The following is a 23,077-nucleotide window of genomic DNA, read 5'->3' as shown; positions in this document are numbered from 1 at the left end:
TATATGTCCTGTGCTATGAAACATCATGCAACGTGCTGTTCCCTTTTCTTTCGGTGGCCTGCTAATTGCTTTTCTTCCCTTTTCTTCAGTTCTTCTGTGTCAATGTCATCCTCAGCTTCATTTGCAGAGTCAACTTCATCTGTTTCCTCACCTTCAGAGTCAGTCTCATCATCTGTTTTCTCATTTTCAATCTCATCCATTTCTCTCTCAAGGAGAGACTTTCCACCAAGCAGAAGTCTTATGAACATATGTAATCTCTCTGGGACACACGTAATAGCATCCTTATTAGAAACATTAAGGCCTTTGTGTGCTGGCTGTGACATTATAGCTGAGCGAAGCTGTAGGGCTACATGCACCATTGACAGAAAATCATCTTCCATGTCAGGCTTATAGACAGGTATTGAATACTCATCAGCATCCCTTCCTTTATTCAGTAATTCAGACACTGGAATATGCTCAGATTTAGTTGGCAGAAGCACTGTTTGCCGCTCCGTAATCTCTACATTTCGTAGTTTTACAAATTCATAAATGAATGACTGAGAAATGAGTGTGGGATTTCAACACCTTCTTCAGCAGCAAGTGAGCAGTAGTGAGTAAATACCCCTTTCAGTTTTAAAATGTTCCTTAAAGGTTGTATGGAGGATTTTTTTTTGTTTCAAATTGTCAATGATAGCATTATAGAGATGCAGTAGCCTTGTAATTATGATGACCAAAAAAAAAGACAATAAAAATTCATTAACTCTGGACTTGGTGGGGCTAGCTAAACATTTGCCAATAGATAACGACACTGCCTCGTTATCTGTTAGCTGATAGGCTGTGAATCAAACTCCTTACGTTTCTAGCGTAACTGACTTGCCTGCGCGCTGCCATTACGTGGTTTACGTACGCCTGTCACGCTGTCCACAGACGCACAGACGCTGTTTACTCCACCAACGCAACAGTTCTTAGCGGCTTTTTTGACCTATATCTTCCTCGTTTGTTGTAATGGCAGAGAAGAATCCAGGAACAGTTAGCCGCAAAAGAAAGTCTGTTTTTGAGGTCGCTGAAAGAAGAAGACAAGGGGAAAAGCAGCGAAGTCAAACTAAGGTGATTCTTGGAGATTCATTCCAGCGATGGCGCGACTGAAGCAGACGAAGGGTCTAAAGACTGACGCATTGGTCGCCAAATTACTTCTGGACAGGTAACTTCTGCTTATTATGAAAACTTACTTTTTTTTATTTCCAAGAGCTAGACAAACGTTTTTCAGGACACGAATGCGATATCCTATGTCTGAAAACGTAATTTTCAATGCAAAGAAAGAGTCCACTTGCTGCTGCGTGTTGTAGTAGTAGCTTCATTCGCACGGAATCTCCACGCACCCCTCTCTGCACCCCTTACTGCTCCTCTCCCCGCTCCCCATTTTGCTCTTCTCCCTGCTCCTCACTTCTTTTCTGTGCACGGAATCTCCGCGCACTGCTCCCCTCTCCTCTCTCCTTTCCCCGTTCCGTTCTTCTCCCTGCTCATCACTTTTTCTTTGTGCACGGAATCTCCGCGCACCCCCTCCCCCTGCTCCTCATTTCTCCGCCTTGCCTAACCAACACTGTAGTTGGTTGTTTACAAGTCATGTGCAGCGATGAGTACTTTCTGGCGTAAGGAGGAGGCGGGAGGAGGTGTTTCTACATAGGGAGCTGTGGGGGAGAGGGGGTGGTTTCACGCATGCGCAACATTTGAAAAAGGACAAACAGTCGCTGGATTTCTCGTTCCTTGGAAAATCCTCTATACAACCTATAAGTCATTAATCAACCACATCAGTATTCTCCCCGTCTTATCATTTGCTTTTCCTCTTGACTGTGCTACTCTTCTTAGGAATTTCTTGTAACAGTTGGTATGGTACTTGCCCTCAGCAGCTCTCAAATCACTTACCCCTGCCACACGTACAAGAAAGACTATGATCACACTTTGCACCCTCAATTATTTGTTGACTGACTTTAAAGGTCATAACAGAGCACAGTGTTTCTTTGTTGGATTGTTTACTTTGTTGGCAAAATAAGCAGAGCTTCCAGTCAGTTGATGATGTCCTACTACGTAGCTGTGAAGTAGTCTGAGGTATGGTTATGGATGAATGTGGTGGTTTATTTAATCGTTTTATTTTACCCTTATCTGTAAAAGTAGCAAAACAGCTCTTATGCCAGTATATTTCACCTTGGATGTTCCCAGTCCCTATTGTCAAAATCCTGTGGATCTTTTCAATATTGGCAGCATCCTGAAATGTCTGTCTTTCTTCTGTAGACACCTTAAGTGACTGCACTCCTTATGTTGTTCCTCTATAAATGGTATCTTCTTTAGATTTCTGGCAAATGATACAATCTCCATAGGAAAGACCGGGCATGGAACATCCCAAACCAGCACGCTCTTCCATTTTTCTCCACCACAAAATTTAATTAAATAGCAGTAGGCTATGTTCTCAAAAAAAAAAAAAAAATTGTCGAAGGGAAACGGTGATAAATGACTTCCAGGGATAAAAATTAGCAATTACCTAGGATCTAGTAAAAATATGAATCAGGAATTTGTATATTTTCTGCTAGCTAGGACACTGGCTTCTGCTTGCTAGGACGCTAGCTAGGATGCAGCAAGCTGCATTATAGCATTGTTTTTATTTCAGTATGCTAATTAGGGGTCATGTGATGAGTTCTCGCTTATTTGTAATATTTATCTGATATATTTATATATATATACAGTGTGTCTGGACTTTTTATGAAATACATTCAGTTAAAGGGAACTTCAATTTGATTAGCCTGGTGTCTATGCTATTATGCTAGTTAGCATTCTTAAAACTCAAAATTCAGCTTGGTAAACAAAATATTTGGAATCAGCACCCTCAGATTATGGGAAATAGCATGTTTACAGACTTTTCCTCAAATTTGCCGCTAGAACTTTTTCTGAACATATTTCTTAGAACTATTCTCAGTCTATTAATCATCTTGTTGAACTTCATTGTTCATCTTGTTGTATTTTGTGACTATATTTGTACTCTGTCTTAGTTTTTCTTCAAATTTGACTTATTCAGTGTCTAACAGTCATGTGTTAGTGAGTGTGTGTGTGTATGGTTGTGTTGATTTTTTAAATTTATTTATATGGTCTACTGCCCTGCTATATGTCTTCTGTTGTTGTGACTATGAGGACCCCCTTGAAAATGAGATGGTGAGACATTTCAAAGGGCTTATACTCCAAACAAATAAATTCAAATTCTTTTGTGTCTTGTATGAAAGGTCTTGCAAAGTTTTCTGAAGACTGACCAGATTTATGAAGATGAGATATACATTAGCAAAAATGTACATAGTGCATAAAACAAATATTTCAATTTATGCAGATAAATATGTGCAGTGGGCTAGTCCTACAGAGAGGTGCTCCTGACCACTGTCTGGAGAAGTAGTCCAGGGCGCTGCACTGTTCTTGACTTGAAAGATCCTTGAAAGAGTTAAATGGTGTCAGTAAATTATACTGTAATCAAGTACAAACCCAATTTCATCATTGATATATTTGTTCTGTGCACGATCTGACACAGTGACACATTTTGATGCACACGTGTTCACTATTTTGTATTCTTGTGTACTTCATTTTGAGCATGTTATTTGATTTTGCAGTAGATGAATACCATCTTACTTGCAAATTGTGTGTTTTTATGTATTTATTTATTTATTTGTCAGATGAAGTCCTAGTGCTGAAAGCGTGTTGATGTCGTAATAAAATTTAGAATTTGCAAGTAAGATAGTGTGCGGGATTCTTCTCTGTTCATATTTTTGGGCTGCTCTCCCTCCTCCAGTGCACCTGTTTAAAGAAACTGATGTGCGAAGTTTTCATTTGTTTATTTTGGAATAGATATATAGGTTTCAAGTTTGTATGAATTGTCTCTGGGAATGCATTTTAAGCTTTCTATTATTTACAATGTTGAATTGTATAGATGCATATTATATTCACTTGAATAAGTTTTAGTTAAGTTAAGAATGACAACAGGGCAGATTCAAAATTGTTTTTATTTTTCTGCCCCGCTGACCAGGTCAGGAAGTAATATGTACCACAGGCTTTATGCCTGTTCTGTGCATATGAACTGATGAATGCAATAGAATGCGCTGATTATAAGTAATCTAATGTTCTGTGCTTACTATTGCCATCTGGCAGGTAGACAACAATGTACCCAGACATGCAAATAAATAAAGACATCATAAACTACAGATTTTGTTAAACAATCTCACTTAGGTTGCTTGGTATTCCCACTGCTTCTGAAGAATGTGTTGCAGGAAGCTTTGCTGATGTTGCAGTGATTGAAACTGGACTCAGTGACAGGACATTGGAAGAGCCTCTTGCAATACTGTCAAAAACATACACACAAAAAAACAAACAAAACAAATGTAAATACCTTTTGCTCACAAAGTAGGTATTTTCTAACTAGTTCCTCAGTCTCACAAACTATTTGGAACAACTATAACTCACATGCATGCCTTTTTGAGCTGTAGAGCAGCTTTTTTCCCAAAGTAAAGCAGGGGTTTGACAGCCATTGCACAGCCAACATGTTCCTACTCCAATGAGTATTTAAAGATGTTTTCACACTTCCACTAGTTATATTGACATACTTTTGAAATGTTTACTTAACAAAAGAATGTGAATCCACTTTATATCAGCAAAACTGTCTCAGTTTGAACAGGTAAGCATTTGTGTGTCTATGTGCCAATCTGAAAGCTTTGTCGCTGCTGCCACCAGCATCGTGCAAAGTCATGGTACATTTAGCCACAGGTGAAAGAAAAGACAGTGTCAGTTCTGTGTCCCCATGGGTCTTTGTTCTCACATTTGTTGGGTTGTGGGATAAAAGTTAAGGATTGGTTGAGGGTGGGGGTTATGGATTTACTTTCAAAAAAAGATCTTTTAAATGCCAAGTAGTTATGCCAATGAAATGTTGCATTGTCATTGCAATGTCTAAAATTGTGAATTTAATATTAGATACTTATATATATAAGTATCATATATATATATATATATATATATATATATATATATATATATATATATATTTCTTAAATTGGAAATAGATCATCTGTAAATGAGTAGAAACAAACAACTCAGTACTGCAGTAAATATGGCTAAATCTATTAGCTGCTAGCTGCTCCACAGAGCACAGTAACTGTGTAAAAATACCATTAAGAGAGAATCAGGCTCGATATTATGTATATTAGCAATAAATAAAATATTTTAAAATTAGATGCAGGCAAAGTGATGCTTTAAACGGATAGTTTGGATTTTTTGACATAAATCTGTATGGCATCCCCATCATCAGTGTTGTGCATCCACACCAACTTACCCCCCGAAAGCGTCCGGTGAGCCGAGATACTGGCCGGTTTTGGAGCTGAGGAAAGTAGTTTGGCAAGTTGTGTGGGGACTGTATACTAAAGCGTTTTTCTTCTCAAAGCAATATGTGTTCAAAAGAGTGATACATTTGCATCACAAAACCATCGTCCTCTAAAAAGTCAGCCCTCATAATCGCTTGGCACTATTTTCTCTCTGTACTGCGTGCAGCCGCCAGGTGACAGCCGTGCACGGATCCATCTGTTTCTTCAGTTGTTTGGCAGTGTTTACATGCGCAGACCGCCGCCACGCAAGAGAGCTAACGAGAGAGATAGAGCCATAAGTATATAAGCCTGGTTCACTTTGTTTACTGCTCGGAATGTTAGCGACAACATGTGTGATTATGACACCGACAATAAAGACTTTGCCTTTACCACAAAGCCAAGGGGAGATCTTTGTGAACCCGAATATACTGATGCCGAATTTCGCCAGATGGAGTTAGAACGGGCAGAGAGAGAGAGGGAAAGACAGAGAAGTGGTACAAGTTGAAGCTGGAGCCGTGAGAGACTGAGTGAGCCACAATCACCATCACGTCATTTATAAACTCGTATACAGCGAACATAGAGCCTAGACTGTGGCTGAAGCATGGACTACTAATAGAAACATGGAATCATCCACACGTCCACATAGCTGCTGCCAATAGTGTACACGACATTTACAATAGTAATAACAGTCGACTTATAAAGTTACATTTTGTAGAAGCTTCACTGGTGATATGACACTGAGTGATTTAATGCACACAGCGTTAGTAGCTGATTCTTGAGTCTGTCTGCTTGTAAACATAGCGGCACTTCTTCGTTCTTACCTGGTTTGGTTTCCACATTGAAGCCAAAGACAAGAAGCCAAAGTTTCCTCAGCGCAAAGTCCATGACAGGAAAACAGTGAAATGTGCGTGGAGATTCAGCCAGATTTTTGTTGTTACAGCCTGGATAATCAAGAGTTCGCACCATTTTTTAGATATATTCATATGTATCTTATACAAGCTTATATACTTATGGCTCTCTCTCTCGTTAGCTCTCTCGCGTGGAGGCAGTCTGCGCATGTAAACACTGCCAAACAACTGAAGAAACAGATGGATCCGTGCGCGGCTGTCACCTGGCGGCTGCACGCAGTGGTACATACGGAAAGAAAATAGCGCCAAGCGATTATGAGGGTTGACTTTTTAGAGGACAATGGTTTTGTGATGCAAATGTATCACTCTTTTGAACACATATTGCTTTGATAAGAAAAACACTTTAGTATACAGTCCCCACACAACTTGCCGAACTACTTTCCTCAGCACCAAAACCGGCCAGTATCTCGGCTCACCGGACGCTTTTGGGGGGTAAGTAGGTGTGGATGCACAACACTGATGACGGGGATGCCATACAGATTTATGTCAAAAAATCCGAACTATCCCTTTAACGATACAATCTTTCACAGGAATACCCCAAACAGGAATACCCCAAACCTGCTTTATTTTATTACCCTTTTTTACTAGTACTGCTTTAACACAGAATAGCAATTTCTAACAAAACAACTTTTACACAAATGTAATAATGCCCACTACCTTTGAAAGCAGTGATTTAAATTGGGAATGGTTATTTATTGATGTATTTCTATATTATTTTCATAGCTCAATTTATCCCCAAACTTTTGATTCTGAGACCTTGATAACTCACTTTACAGTTTAGTGAGTAGTAAAGAAATTCTTACCTCATGTGTCTGCACATTACTGTTGGAAATTAGTTTTTCCTCCCCTGGAGCATTATTGGAGTTGTAGTTCTTCAGAGTCTGGTTTTCCTTGAGATGTGCCTGGAATTTCTCCCTGTGTCGCCTGCACAAACCCATTATATAGTTACATACAGTATATCAGTGATTCTTGAGAGTTGAAAAACCATATTTTAGATTTCTTTGAACTATTTTGACGTAAATGGGATTATGTCAATGTATTTTGTATGTCCACTGCTGAGGTTGAGAAAGTTCACCTGTTTAAAACATTTTAAAAATTAATTTGTTTGAACTAAATTGCATTAAATTATTTTCAAAGGCTTTAATTAAGGCTTAAAAAAAAAAAAAAAAAAAAAAGCCTAAGATAAAGTTATAAAAATATCTATAATAAAATTCTGTCAGACAAAATGTTTCAAAAACATAATTGAATCAGTAATAATATTTAAATTTCAATATCTCTGAGGGTCCGATTTGTTGCCTCACCTGAACGGAGCGCTACCTCTTTTAAACTTTACTTTTTTTTTTTATATATATTGATATTGATACTGATATTGATATTTAATACCAACAAAGCAGGATACAAACAAGTATTATCAGTTGTTACTTATTTTGATCATGTCAGTGCTACTCAAACGTAAAATCACCAATATCAGAATAAAAATTCATGGAGGAGCAGACAAGAGAAAGAAGAAGGGGAGAGAAACACTGGAGGAACACTGGAGAAGTAGAGGAGGACAAAGGATGGATACTGACTCAGAGACAGAGAATGGAGAGAGGAGGGACATGGATTTTTCATACCTATAGTTAAAACATGTTTTTAGAACATATTAAAACATGTTTGGTTAGTTTTCAGCAATGTTCACACATTTTGTCACCTCAGTCAGGCTTTAAACAACATTATTTTATTTATTTTTTTCATTTTTTACAGAAAATTGTCTATTGCAACCTAAATGTGGACAAATGACATTGAAATCTACAGTCTGGTTTATGTTTATTATTTATGACATTAAAATATAAAACCATATTTTTTGATACTGAACTATTTTGAACTCATGTTCATAAGTAAGTACAAATATAAAATTTGAACTTAAGTTTTCAGGTACACTTTAATTGGAAACAATGGTACAACTAGCGATGGGATAGTATGAAATTTACATGGTATGATAACCATGACAAAAAATACTACGGTATGACGGTATACCACAGTATACTGTCATACAGTAGTATTTTTTTCACTTCCGTAATTTATAATGCTTAATGAGAACAAGGGACTTTTGAAGTAAAAGTATATTACTGATATATGATATAGCATTGCTCCTTGGTCATGTCCTACTTTGGTGTGCAGGGATTTGTCAGATCAGTTAATCAAGGCAAGGCTGCAGTTAGGTACAGTAGGATAGGCACACATATGGTTTTAAATATTATTAAATTTATTGTTAAGTAAAAAAATATGGGAAAAATACTGTAAGGTTTTATTTAGGGCTGAGCAAAAATAAAAAATATTAATTGCATTAATCGCATCAGTTCGAGTGCGATTAATCGCGATTAATCACATGTTATACACAAAACTAATTACCAAATTAAAAAATAGTGCATAGCGCACTTTTATTGGAAATGTAAATGAAAGAGCCATGTATTTGTTGTGCAAACAGCATTTCTCTCAGAGGGGAACCCTCAGAACCTTCAAGGTGTTCATTGAAGGCTCAAGAAAAAATATTGAATGAATTTTTGTACTACTATATATATATTTTTTTCAATATTTTTTTATTCAATGAGTAATGCACAAATGAAACTTGGAAAAATATTTCTTGGGAAACAAAGAGTTAATATAATGGAATCCAAATGGACCAATCACATTTTTTCTTCCAGTGGTATCTGGTAAATCAATGACTCCCCCTGCAGCACTGAACTAAAAAAACACCTGCAGGTCCTTCAGTGGCTGGAACGAAGTTTGAGAAGTTTGTGGAACAATCTACCCAAGGATCAAAACATATCTTTTAAATTTAGCTTTTAATTGAAACTTTTATTTGTTAATATTATTATTATTATTAATAACTTGAACTTGGACTTGAACCGTCTCCCTCCTTGAACCGTCACCTTATCGTGGTGGAGGTGTTTGAGTGCCCGAATGATCCCGGGAGCTATGTTGTCGGGGGCTTCATGCCCCTGGTAGGGTCACCCAAGGCAAACAGGTCCGGGGGGACGGGTCAGACGAAGAACAGTTCAGAAGCCCCTATGATGAGTGTACCAGCAAGGCCAGTTACGTCGCCCGGATTGGCGTCACCGGGGCCTCACCCTGGAGCCAGGCCTGGGGTGGGTGCTCGCCAGCGAGCGCCTGGTGGCCAAGCCTCCTCCCACGGGGCTCGGCCGGGCTCAGCCCGAAGGAGCGACGTGGGGCCGTCCTCACGTGGGCCCACCACCCGCGGGAGGATCCATATGGGGCCGGTGCAGAGAGATCTGGGCGGCAGTCGACGGCGGGGGCCTCGGCGACCAGATCTCCGGACATGGAGACTAGCTCTGGGGACATGGAATGTCACCTCGCTGGGGGGGAAGGAGCCTGAGCTTGTGCGGGAGGTTGAGCATTACCAACTAGATATAGTCGGCCTCACCTCCACGCACAGTTTGGGCTCTGGAACCGAACTCCTTGAGAGGGGCTGGACTCTCCATTTCTCTGGCGTTGGCCGCGGGGAGCGGCGGCGGGCTGGTGTGGGCCTGCTCATTGCCCCACAGCTCAGCCGCTGTGTGTTGGAGTTCCCCCCGGTGAACAGCAGTGTAGAGTACCCGGCCTTCTTGGAGTCCTTGGGAGGGGTACTAGACAGTGCACCGACCGGGGACTCCGTTGTTCTCCTGGGGGACTTCAACGCCCACGTGGGCAACGACAGTGACACTTGGAGAGGGGTGATTGGGAGGAACGGCCTCCCTGATCTGAACCCGAGTGGTGTTCTGTTATTGGACTTCTGTGCTAGTCACAGTTTGTCCATAACGAACACCATGTTCGAGCACAAGGGTGTCCATAAGTGCACGTGGCACCAGGACACCCTAGGCCGGAGGTCGATGATCGACTTTGTCGTCGTGTCATCTGATCTCCGACCACGTGTCTTGGACACTCGGGTGAAGAGAGGGGCTGAGCTGTCAACTGATCACCACCTGGTTGTGAGTTGGGTTCGCTGGCGGAGGAGGAAGCCGGAAAGACCTGGCAGGCCCAAGCGTGTAGTGAGGGTCTGTTGGGAACGTCTGGCAGAGCCCTCTGTCAGAGGGACCTTCAACTCGCACCTCCGGGAGGACTTCTCCCAGATTCCGGGGGAGGCTGGAGATATGGAGTCCGAGTGGGCTTCATTCTCGGCCTCTATTGTCTGAAGAAGGAGTCCTATCGGGCCTTGCTGGCTCGGGGGACTGCTGAGGCAGCTGACAGGTACCGGCGGGCCAAGCGTGCTGCAGCCCCTGTGGTCGCGGAGCCAAAAACTCGGAGCTGGGAAGAGTTCGAGGAGGCCATGGAGAAGGACTATCGGACGGCCTCAAAGAGATTCTGGCAAACCGTCCGGCGCCTCAGGAGGGGAAAGCAGTTCACCAACACTGTTTACAGTGCGGGGGGAGAGCTGTTGACCTCGACTGGGGACGTTGTCCGGCGGTGGAAGGAATACTTTGAGGATCTCCTCAATCCCACCGTCACGTCCTCCGAGGAGGAGGCCGAGGCTGGGGACTTGGAGGCGGACTCATCCATCACCCAGGCTGAAGTCACTGAGGTGGTTGGAAAGCTCCTTGGTGGCAAGGCTCCGGGGTTGGATGAGATCCGACCTGAGTACCTGAAGTCTATGGATGTTGTGGGGCTGTCTTGGCTGACACGCCTCTTCAACATCGCGTGGCGGTCGGGGACAGTACCTCTGGATTGGCAAACCGGGGTGGTGGTCCCTCTGTATAAGAAGGGGGACCGGAGGGTGTGTTCCAACTATAGGGGGATCACACTTCTCAGCCTTCCCGGTAAGGTCTATGCCAGGGTACTGGAGAGGAGAATCCGGCCGATAGTCGAACCTCGGATTCAGGAGGAGCAATGTGGTTTTCGTCCTGGCCGTGGAACACTGGACCAGCTCTACACTCTCCATAGGGTGCTCGAGGGTTCATGGGAGTTTGCCCAACCAGTCCACATGTGTTTTGTGGATCTGGAGAAGGCATTCGACCGTGTCCCTCGTGGTGTCCTGTGGGGGGTGCTCTGGGAGTATGGGGTCCGGGGCCCTTTGCTAAGGGCTGTCCGGTCCCTGTATGACCGGAGCAGGAGCTGTGTTCGCATTGCTGGCAGTAAGTCAGACCTGTTCCCGGTGCATGTTGGACTCTGCCAGTGCTGCCCTTTGTCACCGGTTCTGTTCATTGTATTTATGGACAGAATTTCTAGGCGCAGTCAGGGGCCGGAGGGGGTCTGGTTTGGGGACCACAGGATTTCATCTCTGCTGTTTGCGGACGATGTTGTTCTGTTGGCTTCATCGAGCCAGGACCTGCAGTGTGCACTGGGGTGGTTTGCAGCCGAGAGTGAAGCGGCTGGGATGAGGATCAGCTCTTCCAAGTCCGAGGCCATGGTTCTCGACCGGAAAAAGGTGGCTTGCCCTCTCCGGGTGGGTGGGGAGTCTTTGCCTCAAGTGGAGGAGTTCAAGTATCTCGGGGTCTTGTTCACGAGTGAGGGAAGGACGGAATGTGAGATTGACAGGCGGATCGGTGCAGCTTCGGCAGTGATGCGGTCGCTGTATCGGACCGTTGTGGTGAAGAGGGAGCTGAGTCGAAAGGCGAAGCTCTCGATTTACCGGTCAGTCTTCGTTCCTACTCTCACCTGTGGTCATGAGCTCTGGGTAGTGACCGAAAGGACGAGATCGCGGATACAAGCGCTTGAAATGGGTTTCCTCCGCAGGGTGGCTGGGCGTTCCCTTATAGATAGGGTGAGGAGCTCAGTCACACGGGAGGAGCTCGGAGTAGAGCCGCTGCTCCTCCACGTCGAGAGGAGCCAGTTGAGGTGGCTCGGGCATCTGTTCCGGATGCCTCCTGGGCACCTCCCTCGGGAGGTGTTCTGGGCATGTCCCACCGGGAGGAGGCCCCGGGGAAGACCCAGGACACGCTGGAGGGACTATGTCTCTCGGCTGGCCTGGGAACGCCTCGGGGTCCCCCCGGAGGAGCTGGAGGACGTGTCTGGGGTGAAGGAAGTCTGGGAGTCCCTGCTTAGGCTGCTGCCCCGGATAAGCGGACGAAAATGGATGGATGGATAATTTATTTTACATGAAATTATCATTACTATTTTACTTAGTCTCCATCTGATTTTAGGTCTCCATTTTTTATTTTTACTTAAGGAGCTTTATGTTTATGTTTTATGTTTCTGTTTAAATTGTTGCATATATGGATGAATCTGTGGGGTGTGGGGGTGGGGTTACTGTTGTTTTTAATTATTGTCATTTTTTCTGTTGCATGTGAAGCACTTTGTGCTACATTTCAAATGTATGAAAAGTGCTATACAAATAAAGTTTGATTGATTGATATACATGTCCTGTATGACACATACAGCTGTGCATATCTGGTGCATCGAGCAGCCAAACAACATTTTATCCTCTGAGCCATTTGGGCAAAGCTTGAGGAAGGAAAATGTGCAGAAGAAAACAGAGAGGACAACGATGTGAGGTGCCACTCTCAAACACATCTTTTACAAAGCCATGTTTTTTTTTTTTTTGTGTGTTTTTTTTGCAACTCAGCCATTCAGTTTATTTGATGCCTCAAAGAACGCATTTTTTCAGCTCGAAAGACACAACACAGACCCTGGTTATTATTATATATTTAGTACACACATGAAATTAGTGCAGTTTATCTGGTGTGTGTATGCACCTGAAAGTGAATGAGTATAGTCCGTGTGTCCCATTGATGCAGTGGAAAACCAATTGGCAGAGTCAGGGTGCGCGCTTCCTTTCTTAAAGTTTTCTATATAGACTATAGATGTCTGATAAACAGACTCTATATCGGCTTGAACTTTTAGTTTTTTATACTTTTAGCATGAAGGCTTACAGGTTAGTTCTTCACTCTGTGCGTTTTTTACAGAAGTGCATGGGTGCTTTGTGGTGTGGTCCGCTTCTATGCAAGGCGGGATGCAAACGGGGAGCAGACGATACAGTGCAGACATAAGGGCCACATATGTACATGTTAAGGGGCATACGGCACTGCTGAGGTGTACAGCTTTTTCCACAGACTTTGTTTGATTGTGTATGTGTTGCAATACTCACTTGTTGCGGTAATACAGGGCCATGCAGATTATGCCAAGGAGGCTGATGGCCATGGTGATAGAGGTGATGGATAGCACATGTCTCTTGTAAACTTCTTTGCTCTCTGCAAGGAAAAATAAATCTATAATAAAAACTGTACTCCATGTTTATTAAACTTGCATTAAAAAAAAAAAAAAAGGCTTGATTTTTGCTCATGTTTTTTTGTTTTTGTTTTTTGTTTATTTAACAAAAATGACCTGGCCTACCTCTCTGGAAAAACCTCATGGAGTGTGTGTTTCAGACCCTGTACAGCAGGTCAGTGAGGATAGTGTGTGAACAAGCACAATCTCGTGTTCACTGTAAACTTAAGATCAATCCCTAGGGTCATGAGGTCCTTACCTTTATGTTTTGTTTTTGCAGTGGAGCATCAGTGTATTCTCCTGGACTCAGCCCATACCTAGGTTTCCCAATTGACCAACTAGAAATAGCCTCATTTGCTCTCATACAAAACTCAAATAGTCACTTTGCTGACTTAACTGTTTATATTATAGGTTACAAGCAAATTTTGACTTAATTATTGTTACTGAATTATTATTTTACATATTGTTTTTGCTTGAGGCAATTGTATCTTTCAAGAATTTGTGGCATGACACTTAGTGAATAAACCTACAGGGGGATTATCAGACTACGTCACTTTGCCCTGCTCATGTCTCCTGCAGAAAGAGCTGCTGTCCTATCTTTGTATCATGTCAGTTTTGTAGGATTTCCCCAGGATTTCAGGCTAGTTGTGTTGATTGGGTATGAGTGGATGCTGAAGTTTCAGCCATTTCTTCTCGTCAGTTATGCACTCACCTGCATTTAACACATACTGTACAAGTCACCCCACTCACAAATGTTAATTTAGCATAACTTATTTTATACATGGTGATAAACTGTTTCGCTGACATCTCTAGCTAGCATTGCAACTACATGTTAACCCCACAGACAGCGGCACTTTCTGCTATTTAGTCCTGTTCCTTATATACTTTTTTGGGAATTTTTGGGGGATTTGCTAAACTATATATTTTTGGAAAGGTTATAGTATATGGAGTCAGAAAATCAATGTTTGCATTTGCCCAGATGTCATTATGGCGGCCATATTGAATTAAAAAAAAAAAAAAAAAGGCTGCCAAAAAAACATTATATATAGAAAATATATAGAAATATTTATAAAATATATAGAAATATTTCAGCCTCTGAATAAGTTGAAATGTTGATTTTAACTGCTAAACCCACATTTTCAGGGTCAGGGAATCAAATGGTGCTAGTTACAAACCTGTAAGACCTACCCACATTAACCCTTAGATGCATACGTGGGTCAAAAATGACCTGGTTTGGTTGTTTTCTTGCAATTTCATTGTAATATTCGCATGTAATACTCCATGTTCCTCCAAAAATATGTTTTTTTTTTTTTTTTTTTATTATTATCCTGTAGAAATACATCAACAATACAGATAGAACAAACTATAAACATCACATGCAGTAACTAACATATGAATCTAACATAAAATTTGAATGTTGGATGTCAACAAACACATTTAGACACAATATGATTGCGCAACTTTTTTATTAGATATTTTCTATACATCATCATTATCATCATCACTTTCATACAACCATAAACCGTATATGAGTGCACAGATCTAACGCTGTAGCCACCGAATGCCAAATAGGAAGTTCTCCAGGAGGCTCTTCCAGCTCCTTCTGACTCTGGCTCCAATGGACTTATATTAGGATCTTGTGGCTCCTCTCTCTGTACCTGCTGCAGTGAGCCTTGATATTTTGGTCTTAAAATGTTTATATTAACTTGCTTTACATGATCCTGAATTTTTTTTTTCCTGCTATTTTGTCCATCAAAAACATCCTATTCATAATATAGAGTCTGGCTCCAAATTCACTCCTGTAACCGTGAACATCTTGAGCCTCATTTGAGAAGTGCTGAACTCTATGGGTCACACGTGCTTAGTCCACTTCTTTTATGAAGTCTATTGTTAGGCGTGATAGCTTTAGCCGCGCGGTCCGCTGCATCGTTACCCCTGGCAACAAACCTTCCATGAGTGCTAGGAGTGTGCTAAAATATCGATACATCGATACATATCGATATTTTTCGAATTGATACAGTATCGATTCTTCATTTTCTAGTATTGATATTCCCCTCGAACGTTAGGGGGCAGTATAGCCGCGCCTCCACGTCTTTACTGGAGAAGAGAAGCGCGTAAGAGGAGCAAAAATAGAAAAATGGCAGGAAAGATTTTTCAACCACCTTCTACTTTAAAAGCAGACGTATGGGCGCATTATGGTTTTAAAGCCCAAGAAAAGGGGCAGGGGATGGACAAGACTAGCGCCATTTGTATGCATTGCCAAACTGCTATCAAATATTCAGGTAATACGACCAACCTCCGAGTTCACATGCAGCGCCACCATCCAGATAAGCTAGCCTTGCCGCCCCCAAAGAAAAGCATGGACCCAAAACAACCCACTTTGGATAGCCAAATAAGTAAACTAGCCTCCAACTCTCCGCGTGCACTTAAGATCACAGACACTATCGTGCATTATATCTGCGAAGGTCTGTGCCCATACAGTGTTGTGGAGAACCCAGGCTTTCGCCTCATGGTAAACACATTAGATCAGCGTTATGTGATTCCCACACGTAAACATTTAACGGAGGTGGCGGTCCCGCAAATGTACCATAGGGTGAAAGACGCAGTTAAAACCAGTCTAAGTGCAGCTCTGAGAGTGGCCCTTACCTGTGATGGGTGGACCTCCCGTGCCACGGAATCGTATGAAACCGTTACGAGCCATTTTGTCAATGAATACTGGGAGCTAATTTCACATGTTTTACAAACTAGAGCCATGCATGAAAGTCACACCGGGACCAACATTGCGGAGCTACTCAGCGCAGCTCTTGAGGAATGGGACATCGCTTGCAAAGACCCGGCTATTGTAACAGACAACGCCGCTAATATGAGCGTCGCGGTGGAGCTCACGGGGATGTTACATTTCAAGTGCTTTGCCCACACGTTGAACCTGGCTTCACAGCGCGCTTTGAAACTACCTGTAGTCGCGCGTCTGTTGGGTCGTGTGAGACGCATTTCGAATTTTTTCAGACTCCGCCAGAAGCAAAAGCTGCTGCGATTACCAGAGCACAAACTGATAGTCGACGTTGTGACCAGATGGAACAGTGCGCACGACACTCTCCAACGATTTCGATGTTCATCATATATCATATATAACATTTAAAGGTACAAAATTAAATATTAAATAGTAAACATTAAATTAATAGTTGATTTTAAATTAAAAGTACAATGTGTTTGAAAATAATAACCCAGTATATATTATAACTTTCATATAGATGTATTATCTTACTTATGCCTTCAAAGTTTATGAACGCAAACTTAACACAAACATGTAATTTGCTTTACAATATAGGAAGAGGCTGAACTTGAGACCGTGACTGAGGAGATGCCTGTGGAGGAGGATGATTCTGAAGAAGTTAAGGAGGACAACTGTGCTGCTGGTCCACCACCACCCAAACGAACAAAGGACATGTGCAGTTTGGCTGATCTACTTGGTCCAACCTACAGCGCAGGTACTGCTGTGAGACACAGAACCACACAGGATCGTGCAGAAGAAGAGGTGACAAGGTACAAGGAGGCACCAGCCTTGTCTCTTTCAGAGGGAAGTCCACTTAGTTGGTGGAAAGAGCATCACTGATGTCACAGCTTGCAAAAATGTACTTGTGCATCCCAGGGACTAGTGTCTCCTCTGAGCGTGTATTCTCAACAGCAGGAGACATTGTCACAGCTCAGAGAAGTACACTCAGCTCAGAACATGTTGACCAAATTTTGTTTCTAAACAAAAATCTTTAAGTGCTTTGAATAGATTTTTATTTTTGTTATGGTTCTGTTTGCTGAAAAGTAATGTTCTTAGGGCTGATTAAGTTGACCAAATCAGCATTCCTCTAAGTTTAGTGAAGGTTCTGTGTGTGAATATAAATGCAACATTTGGTTTTCAAAACAGAGCAATGTTTTAATAGTTGTGTTGTGAGATCCTTTAGCTCAGTTAAACTACACATGTGCCTTTGTTCATGTTATTGTTAAGCTCATACAAGCTATGAATGATGATGACCAATGCAGGTTGCAGGTTTTTGAAGTTGTATGTATTGTTCTAGTTTGAAACATGCATTAAACAAAAAGCACTTTATTGTGTTCTTTAATCTTCAATAAATGGAAGGTAAATGCACCATTAATGTTTAATTTTTTTTGTAAAAATTGTGTTGATCATTAAGTAAGAGGCTGAAAGCCATTATTTTTTCTGAATCGTATCGAATCGATTTGCAATGTATCGTATCGAATTGTATCATATCGAAAGTGCACTGTATCGAGATACGTATCGTATCGTGGCCTGCGTATCGAGATACGTATCGTATCGGCAACTTCATGGTGATACCCAGCCCTAGTGAGTGCCTTACACATTTTACTATAGATAACTCAGATGGCAATTGGATGGGATGGCCACATCCAGGCAGTCAAAAAATGAATTTGTGTGCTATAGAAGTTCCCCTAACTGTCATAAAACCAGTAAGGTCAGCAGCCTGCACAGAAAGAGAAGTAGTTAATGATTTTTGAATAAGAGGTATAAACTTACCTTGTAAACTGACTCCACCACCACAAGTCCTGCTCTCAAAGAGCTAACAGAGTCCCTCCAGCAGCATCAATCCATGAACAGCACACATCCATATCAAGAGGCACCGAAGAGAGATCCTGGCGGGCTTTGGTCAGATTGTAAACCTGCATTTCACAAATATGAGGTTCCCCAGAGCTGTTAATATTATCTGCCATATTAGTGCCATCAGTCAGGTGGGTCAGATGTGGTTGAGTGAGCACATCCAGCAGTCTAGTCTGCATGAGTGAGGAGAAAGTAAAGGATGAAGAAGCCACAAAGGCAGTTACTGTGTGGCTGGTCAAAATATTCAATGGGTGGCCCATAACTATATGAACACTTTTCTTTATAGTCGTAGCCAATCCTGCTGCATAACGTACACAAGGTGGCTGTTTGCTCTCAACACTATCCAAAGTGACACTAGTGTACATTAAAACTGTCCTTAAACCCTTATATTTTTGGTAAAGCACTCCATTAGCAGTAGTATCATTTATAGCTACATAATGTCCTCAGTCTCTATAGTCCAGTCAAATGTAGCATTTAAATTTCTCATGCCTTTTCTTTCACTAAAGCGCACAGCTGAGATGCTTGTTCGACATATGCCTGGATATAATTCATACAGTAGCTACAAAGTCCTAAAAAGGACAACACTTCATGTACAGTAGTTGGTTTTGGGTGTGACAAAATAGACAAAAGATGCTCTGCAGATATTGCATTACCTTTTCCAGATATAATTCGTCCTAAGAAGGTCACAGCAGGTCTGCCACACTGCAGCTTCTTCCTGCTCACCTTGAAGCTTAAAAAGGCTAACGTAGTCAATACAGTTTTAGTAGCCTCCAGGCAGGCCAAAGGAGTGGGTGACACCAGGAGGATGTCATCCATGTAATGAATCAGCACCACGCCATCAGAAATAGCCAAATCCTGCAACAGGGTTTGCAGAGTTTGATTAAACCATCCTAGGCTTAGCTTAAAACCTTGAGGTAACCTTGTGTACTGTAATTTACAGCCTTTATACATAAATGCAAAATAGTTTCTGCACTCCTTCGCTAGAGGGAGACATAAGAAGCTTTAGCTAAATCTAATACCGTGAACCATTGGTATTGTGGTCCAAGGGTCGTCAGAATCCTGTGAGGATCTGGAACAGGCTAGCAAAATATTATTGTCACATCATTAACAGCTTTCAAATCATATGCCAAACAATAATATTGAATGTCATGTTTTTGTTTAGGTAGGATGGGAGTGTTCCAATCAGAACCAAATTTTTCCAAAACCCCTGCATCCCACAGCCCACATTTCAATTTTAATGGGTGGGCATGCAGAGCAGAATGCCACATCTGTTGGGCCTCCAGCATTTGAATAGAATCTCATGATCAGTGTAATCTCTACCACGAGTCCTAGTCAGTATTTCATGTTGCAAAAGAGTAAGTCAATCATGGAAGTCAAAATACTGCAAACTTTTTGAGATGAGAAATATTGAACGGAAGGTAAATTAGAATTTTGCCAATCAACAAGTTTGGAAAGCCTACGGACCATGGGGCCTAATTCTCAAGATTCCTTGCTTGGAGCTAAGGCTAATGACACATGAGGGAGGGCAGCCTCTCCCATGCAATACCAGAGTAACTGGCCAGGTGTTAAATCAAAGTGAGCCACTACTTCCTCCTCCCCCACATAGATTGCAATAGATGTTAATTCCCAATGTTCTCTCTCAATTTGATGAAATGCCTCACTGTAAACATCATCATGGTCTCTATCATAAAAATAAAGTACAATGTAGTGGGTCAATAGGAGGGTGGTATGGTGTAAGAGAGCATATCCAAAGCTTCCATGCTAGGAAAGTGGAAAACACCTCCTTTGTATGTCCAGGTGACTCTGGATTCAGATGTCCGCACATGATGTTGGGTCTGTAGGAGCCATCAGCCATTGTCCCTTAGGAGATTGAAAACGGTTACAGGAGAGAGCCTGTCCATCAGGAAAAGTCACCGTAATACCATCAGGTCCATATGCAATAGTAGCTCTTATTGCAATCAGCAAGTCTCTCCCCAACAAATTCACCAGAGTCTGTGGAGAATGCACAAATTGGTGAAAAAGTGTCTGTCCAGCAATATGAGTATTCAGGGGTTGAGTAAAAAGCAGTGTTTGTGGGGTCCCTGAGAAGCCTAACAGCAAGATGGAAGCATAGAGGATGAAAAAAGCACATTAAGAGAGGAGTGAGTAGCACCCGTATCCACCAGTGCACTCACATTTTGTCCATTCAGTATCATAGGGAGCAGTGATTCTGCTGTTTCTCCACTCCTGGGCTACTCAGGCACCCCTAGTAGTGTTCTTCTTCAGGATAGCATTGGCCATGAGGTGGTGCTTGCCATTCACCAGAGTAGCCTCCATGTCCAGCAGGTTTTTGCCATGGCCTGGGAGCTGTCCCCTGCTGTGGTTGGGGTGGGCTCTGTTCAGAAGATTCAGCCCATCCTCTTCCAGCTGGAGGCGGGTCTTGGGGAGGGCCCCTGAATTGGGTGGACCACAACCAGCGTTTGATCTCTTCCACGTCCTCTGCCCCCACCACCTCACCATGAACCCTGCCACATCATAGCAGATAAAGCTGTTTGAGTAGCTTTTTAAAAGTCCTTTTTCTCTCTTTTGTACCTTCAGCTCTAGCCTTACTCAGTTGTAATTTTAACAATTAAGTTTACATGTCTTGATTTTCAGCATTAAATTTATCCTCTATGTATATACATTATATAGTAATGCCCTGTGGCATTTTTACACATTTAGCATAATGTTCCACAGGATCTAACCCAGGAGTCCTTGACAGGACAGTTGGAGCTGTCTCTACAGGTTTTGGGAACACCTCTTTTACAGCCTGAAACATTAGTAAATTCAGATAGCCATGAATCCTCACCCTTGTATAACTTTGGTAATTTATCAACTAAGGCTGTGGGGTCTCTCACTCCAAAAGGAACATAGTCTCCCAGTCCCCATCCACTGGTTCAAGTGAAAACAAATAAGCACCCCCGTCTACCTTTTTTTTTTTTGTCCATAGCGGTTTCAATCATTTTACAATTTGCCTGTGCAGTGACAGGAGTGTCACTATCATATTCAATAGGCTCATTACCCTTATCACAGTCTTCGTCAGTGCCCTCCTTGTCCTCAAATTATGGACTCCTTTTGGTTTTACACCTTTCTTGGAGCCTACACTCTTCCTAACCCTTCATAGTATCACTGATAAATCTAGTTTGTCCTCTTTAATCCTGATTTTCTCTGCGCAATAAATCTTAATCCGTTCTCATTTGTTCCATTTTAATTTTAACTTCTTCTGTACTTTTTTTTTTTTTGCTACTTCCTTCCTCTATTTCTTCATCCTGTCAGGCACCTTCTCCCTTCTATCCTCTAAACTCCTTTTCAGGATATAGAGGCTTTGCACCGTCATGTGTCCCCCATGGCAACGGTACCGACGCTGCCATGACACCAGGGCATGCTATGCCATTGACTTCAGTAGCATCGGAGAAACATGAGCAGGTTTTGTGGTGTATTTGGCTGTTCTAGCCGCTCTGAAAGAGATAAAATGATTCATTTCTTCACTGTTCCTCTGGAAATTACTCATCAGGGAGCTCAAACAATGGAATTATCGAAAAAAAGGCACGGATTATGGCTAGAATAAATAAACCGCAAAGAGATTTCCAATGGTACCATCAAGACACCCGAAGTTTCATCAAGATATTTGCTATTTAAATTGTTTGATAGCTTATTTAATGAAAGAAGCACATTTACTGAACTAAAATTTCATTAATTCATCCAGGAAAACCCGCACTAGTTTATGATTCAACAAACCCACACTGGGCTCTATGATCAACACGGGTCGAGGTGCACGAGTCGAAGAGCTCAGTGAGCCGAACCTCGAAAGAATCGGCTATGAAAAGATCCTCATGAATGTTAGAAAGATCTGCTCACAAAAAGCGATTAATTCTTGAAGACATAGTTGTGGATAAGCAAGGCAATAAAGAAAACATGGGTCCTACTATAAGTGATATGTTTATATGTGCGTTGGAAGATACAGTTTCTACTGCCACTCACACTGAAAATGTTTTCTTTTTACATTTTAGTTCACTAAATGTGCTTCTCTCATTAAATAAGCTATGAAACAATTTAAATAGCAAATACCTTGATGAAAGTGACGTGTGTCTTGATGGTACCATAGGAAATCTCTTCGCGGTTTATGTTCTCTAGCCATAATTCCTGTCTTTTTTTTTTATAATTCCCTTGTTTGAGCTATTGATGAGTCATTTCCAGAGGAACGGTGAAGAAACAAATTGTTTTATCCCTTTCAGAGCGTCTAGAACAACCAAATACACAACAAAACATGCCCATGTTTCTCTGATGCTACTGAAGCCAATGGCATAGCGTGCTCGGTGTCATGGCGGCGTAGGTATCGTTGCCATGGGGGACACGTGACAGTGCAAAGCCTCTATTGCCTCTATTTGTGATATTCTAATTTAGACAAGTTCATAGGAGTGTGTCCTACACTCAGTGATCCAAAATGCTCACTCAGTCCCACTCATCTGAGTTTGATGGACCACATGGTCTCCGTCGCCCCTTCCCCCATGTCTAGTCAAGCTTTGGGAGTCCTCTCTAATGTTGTATCTAACTTTTCCTGACATTTCCTTTACAGGCGCCATTATTCCCACAGCAGGCCTCAGTGTACACTGGGGGCTCAATAGGCGCAGTGGGCGCCTATTGAGCAGCATATTAATGCAGAATATGTGCCCATATATTAGTATATTTATGTATCTGCCTTCTGTGTCTGTCCATTTATTTTCATATATTTGTTTAATAAACATTAGCTACTGTTCAACAAGATGGGTAGATCTACGGCCAGCTCCATGGGCTTCAAGCACTGCCGGCTCCGAGCTCTGGCCTGGCTGCGGGCTCCGGTTCTTGCATCGTCCAAATAGGGGTGTCCTGCTCATTTTTTGATGCTGCGGTCTCGCTTATATTTGCTATCACAGGGTAAAGGCCCTGAAGCTGTTGTGATATGATCCACCCATATATATACACCCATAGTGTTCAGCGCCGCT

General features: G+C 42.1%; 1 protein-coding gene across 1 annotated transcript in view; it reads right to left on the bottom strand.

The window, feature by feature from the left end:
- The window catches only part of LOC110170284 (pro-neuregulin-3, membrane-bound isoform), a 636,481-nt gene that overhangs the window by 19,407 nt on the left and 593,997 nt on the right, over positions 1 to 23,077 (bottom strand). Inside the window, exons 6-8 of the mRNA XM_055162470.1 lie at positions 13,332 to 13,434; positions 7,072 to 7,192; positions 4,233 to 4,348 (exon numbers count right to left, since the gene is read on the bottom strand). Coding sequence (XP_055018445.1) covers positions 4,233 to 4,348; positions 7,072 to 7,192; positions 13,332 to 13,434 — 340 coding nt within the window. The remainder of the gene's footprint in view (positions 1 to 4,232; positions 4,349 to 7,071; positions 7,193 to 13,331; positions 13,435 to 23,077) is intronic.

This window comes from Boleophthalmus pectinirostris, unplaced genomic scaffold, assembly GCF_026225935.1.
Source record: "Boleophthalmus pectinirostris isolate CB_2022bp ecotype Guang Dong unplaced genomic scaffold, ASM2622593v1 HiC_scaffold_5, whole genome shotgun sequence".
Lineage (NCBI taxonomy): Eukaryota > Metazoa > Chordata > Actinopteri > Gobiiformes > Gobiidae > Boleophthalmus > Boleophthalmus pectinirostris.
This window is presented reverse-complemented; position numbering and strand designations above follow the sequence as displayed.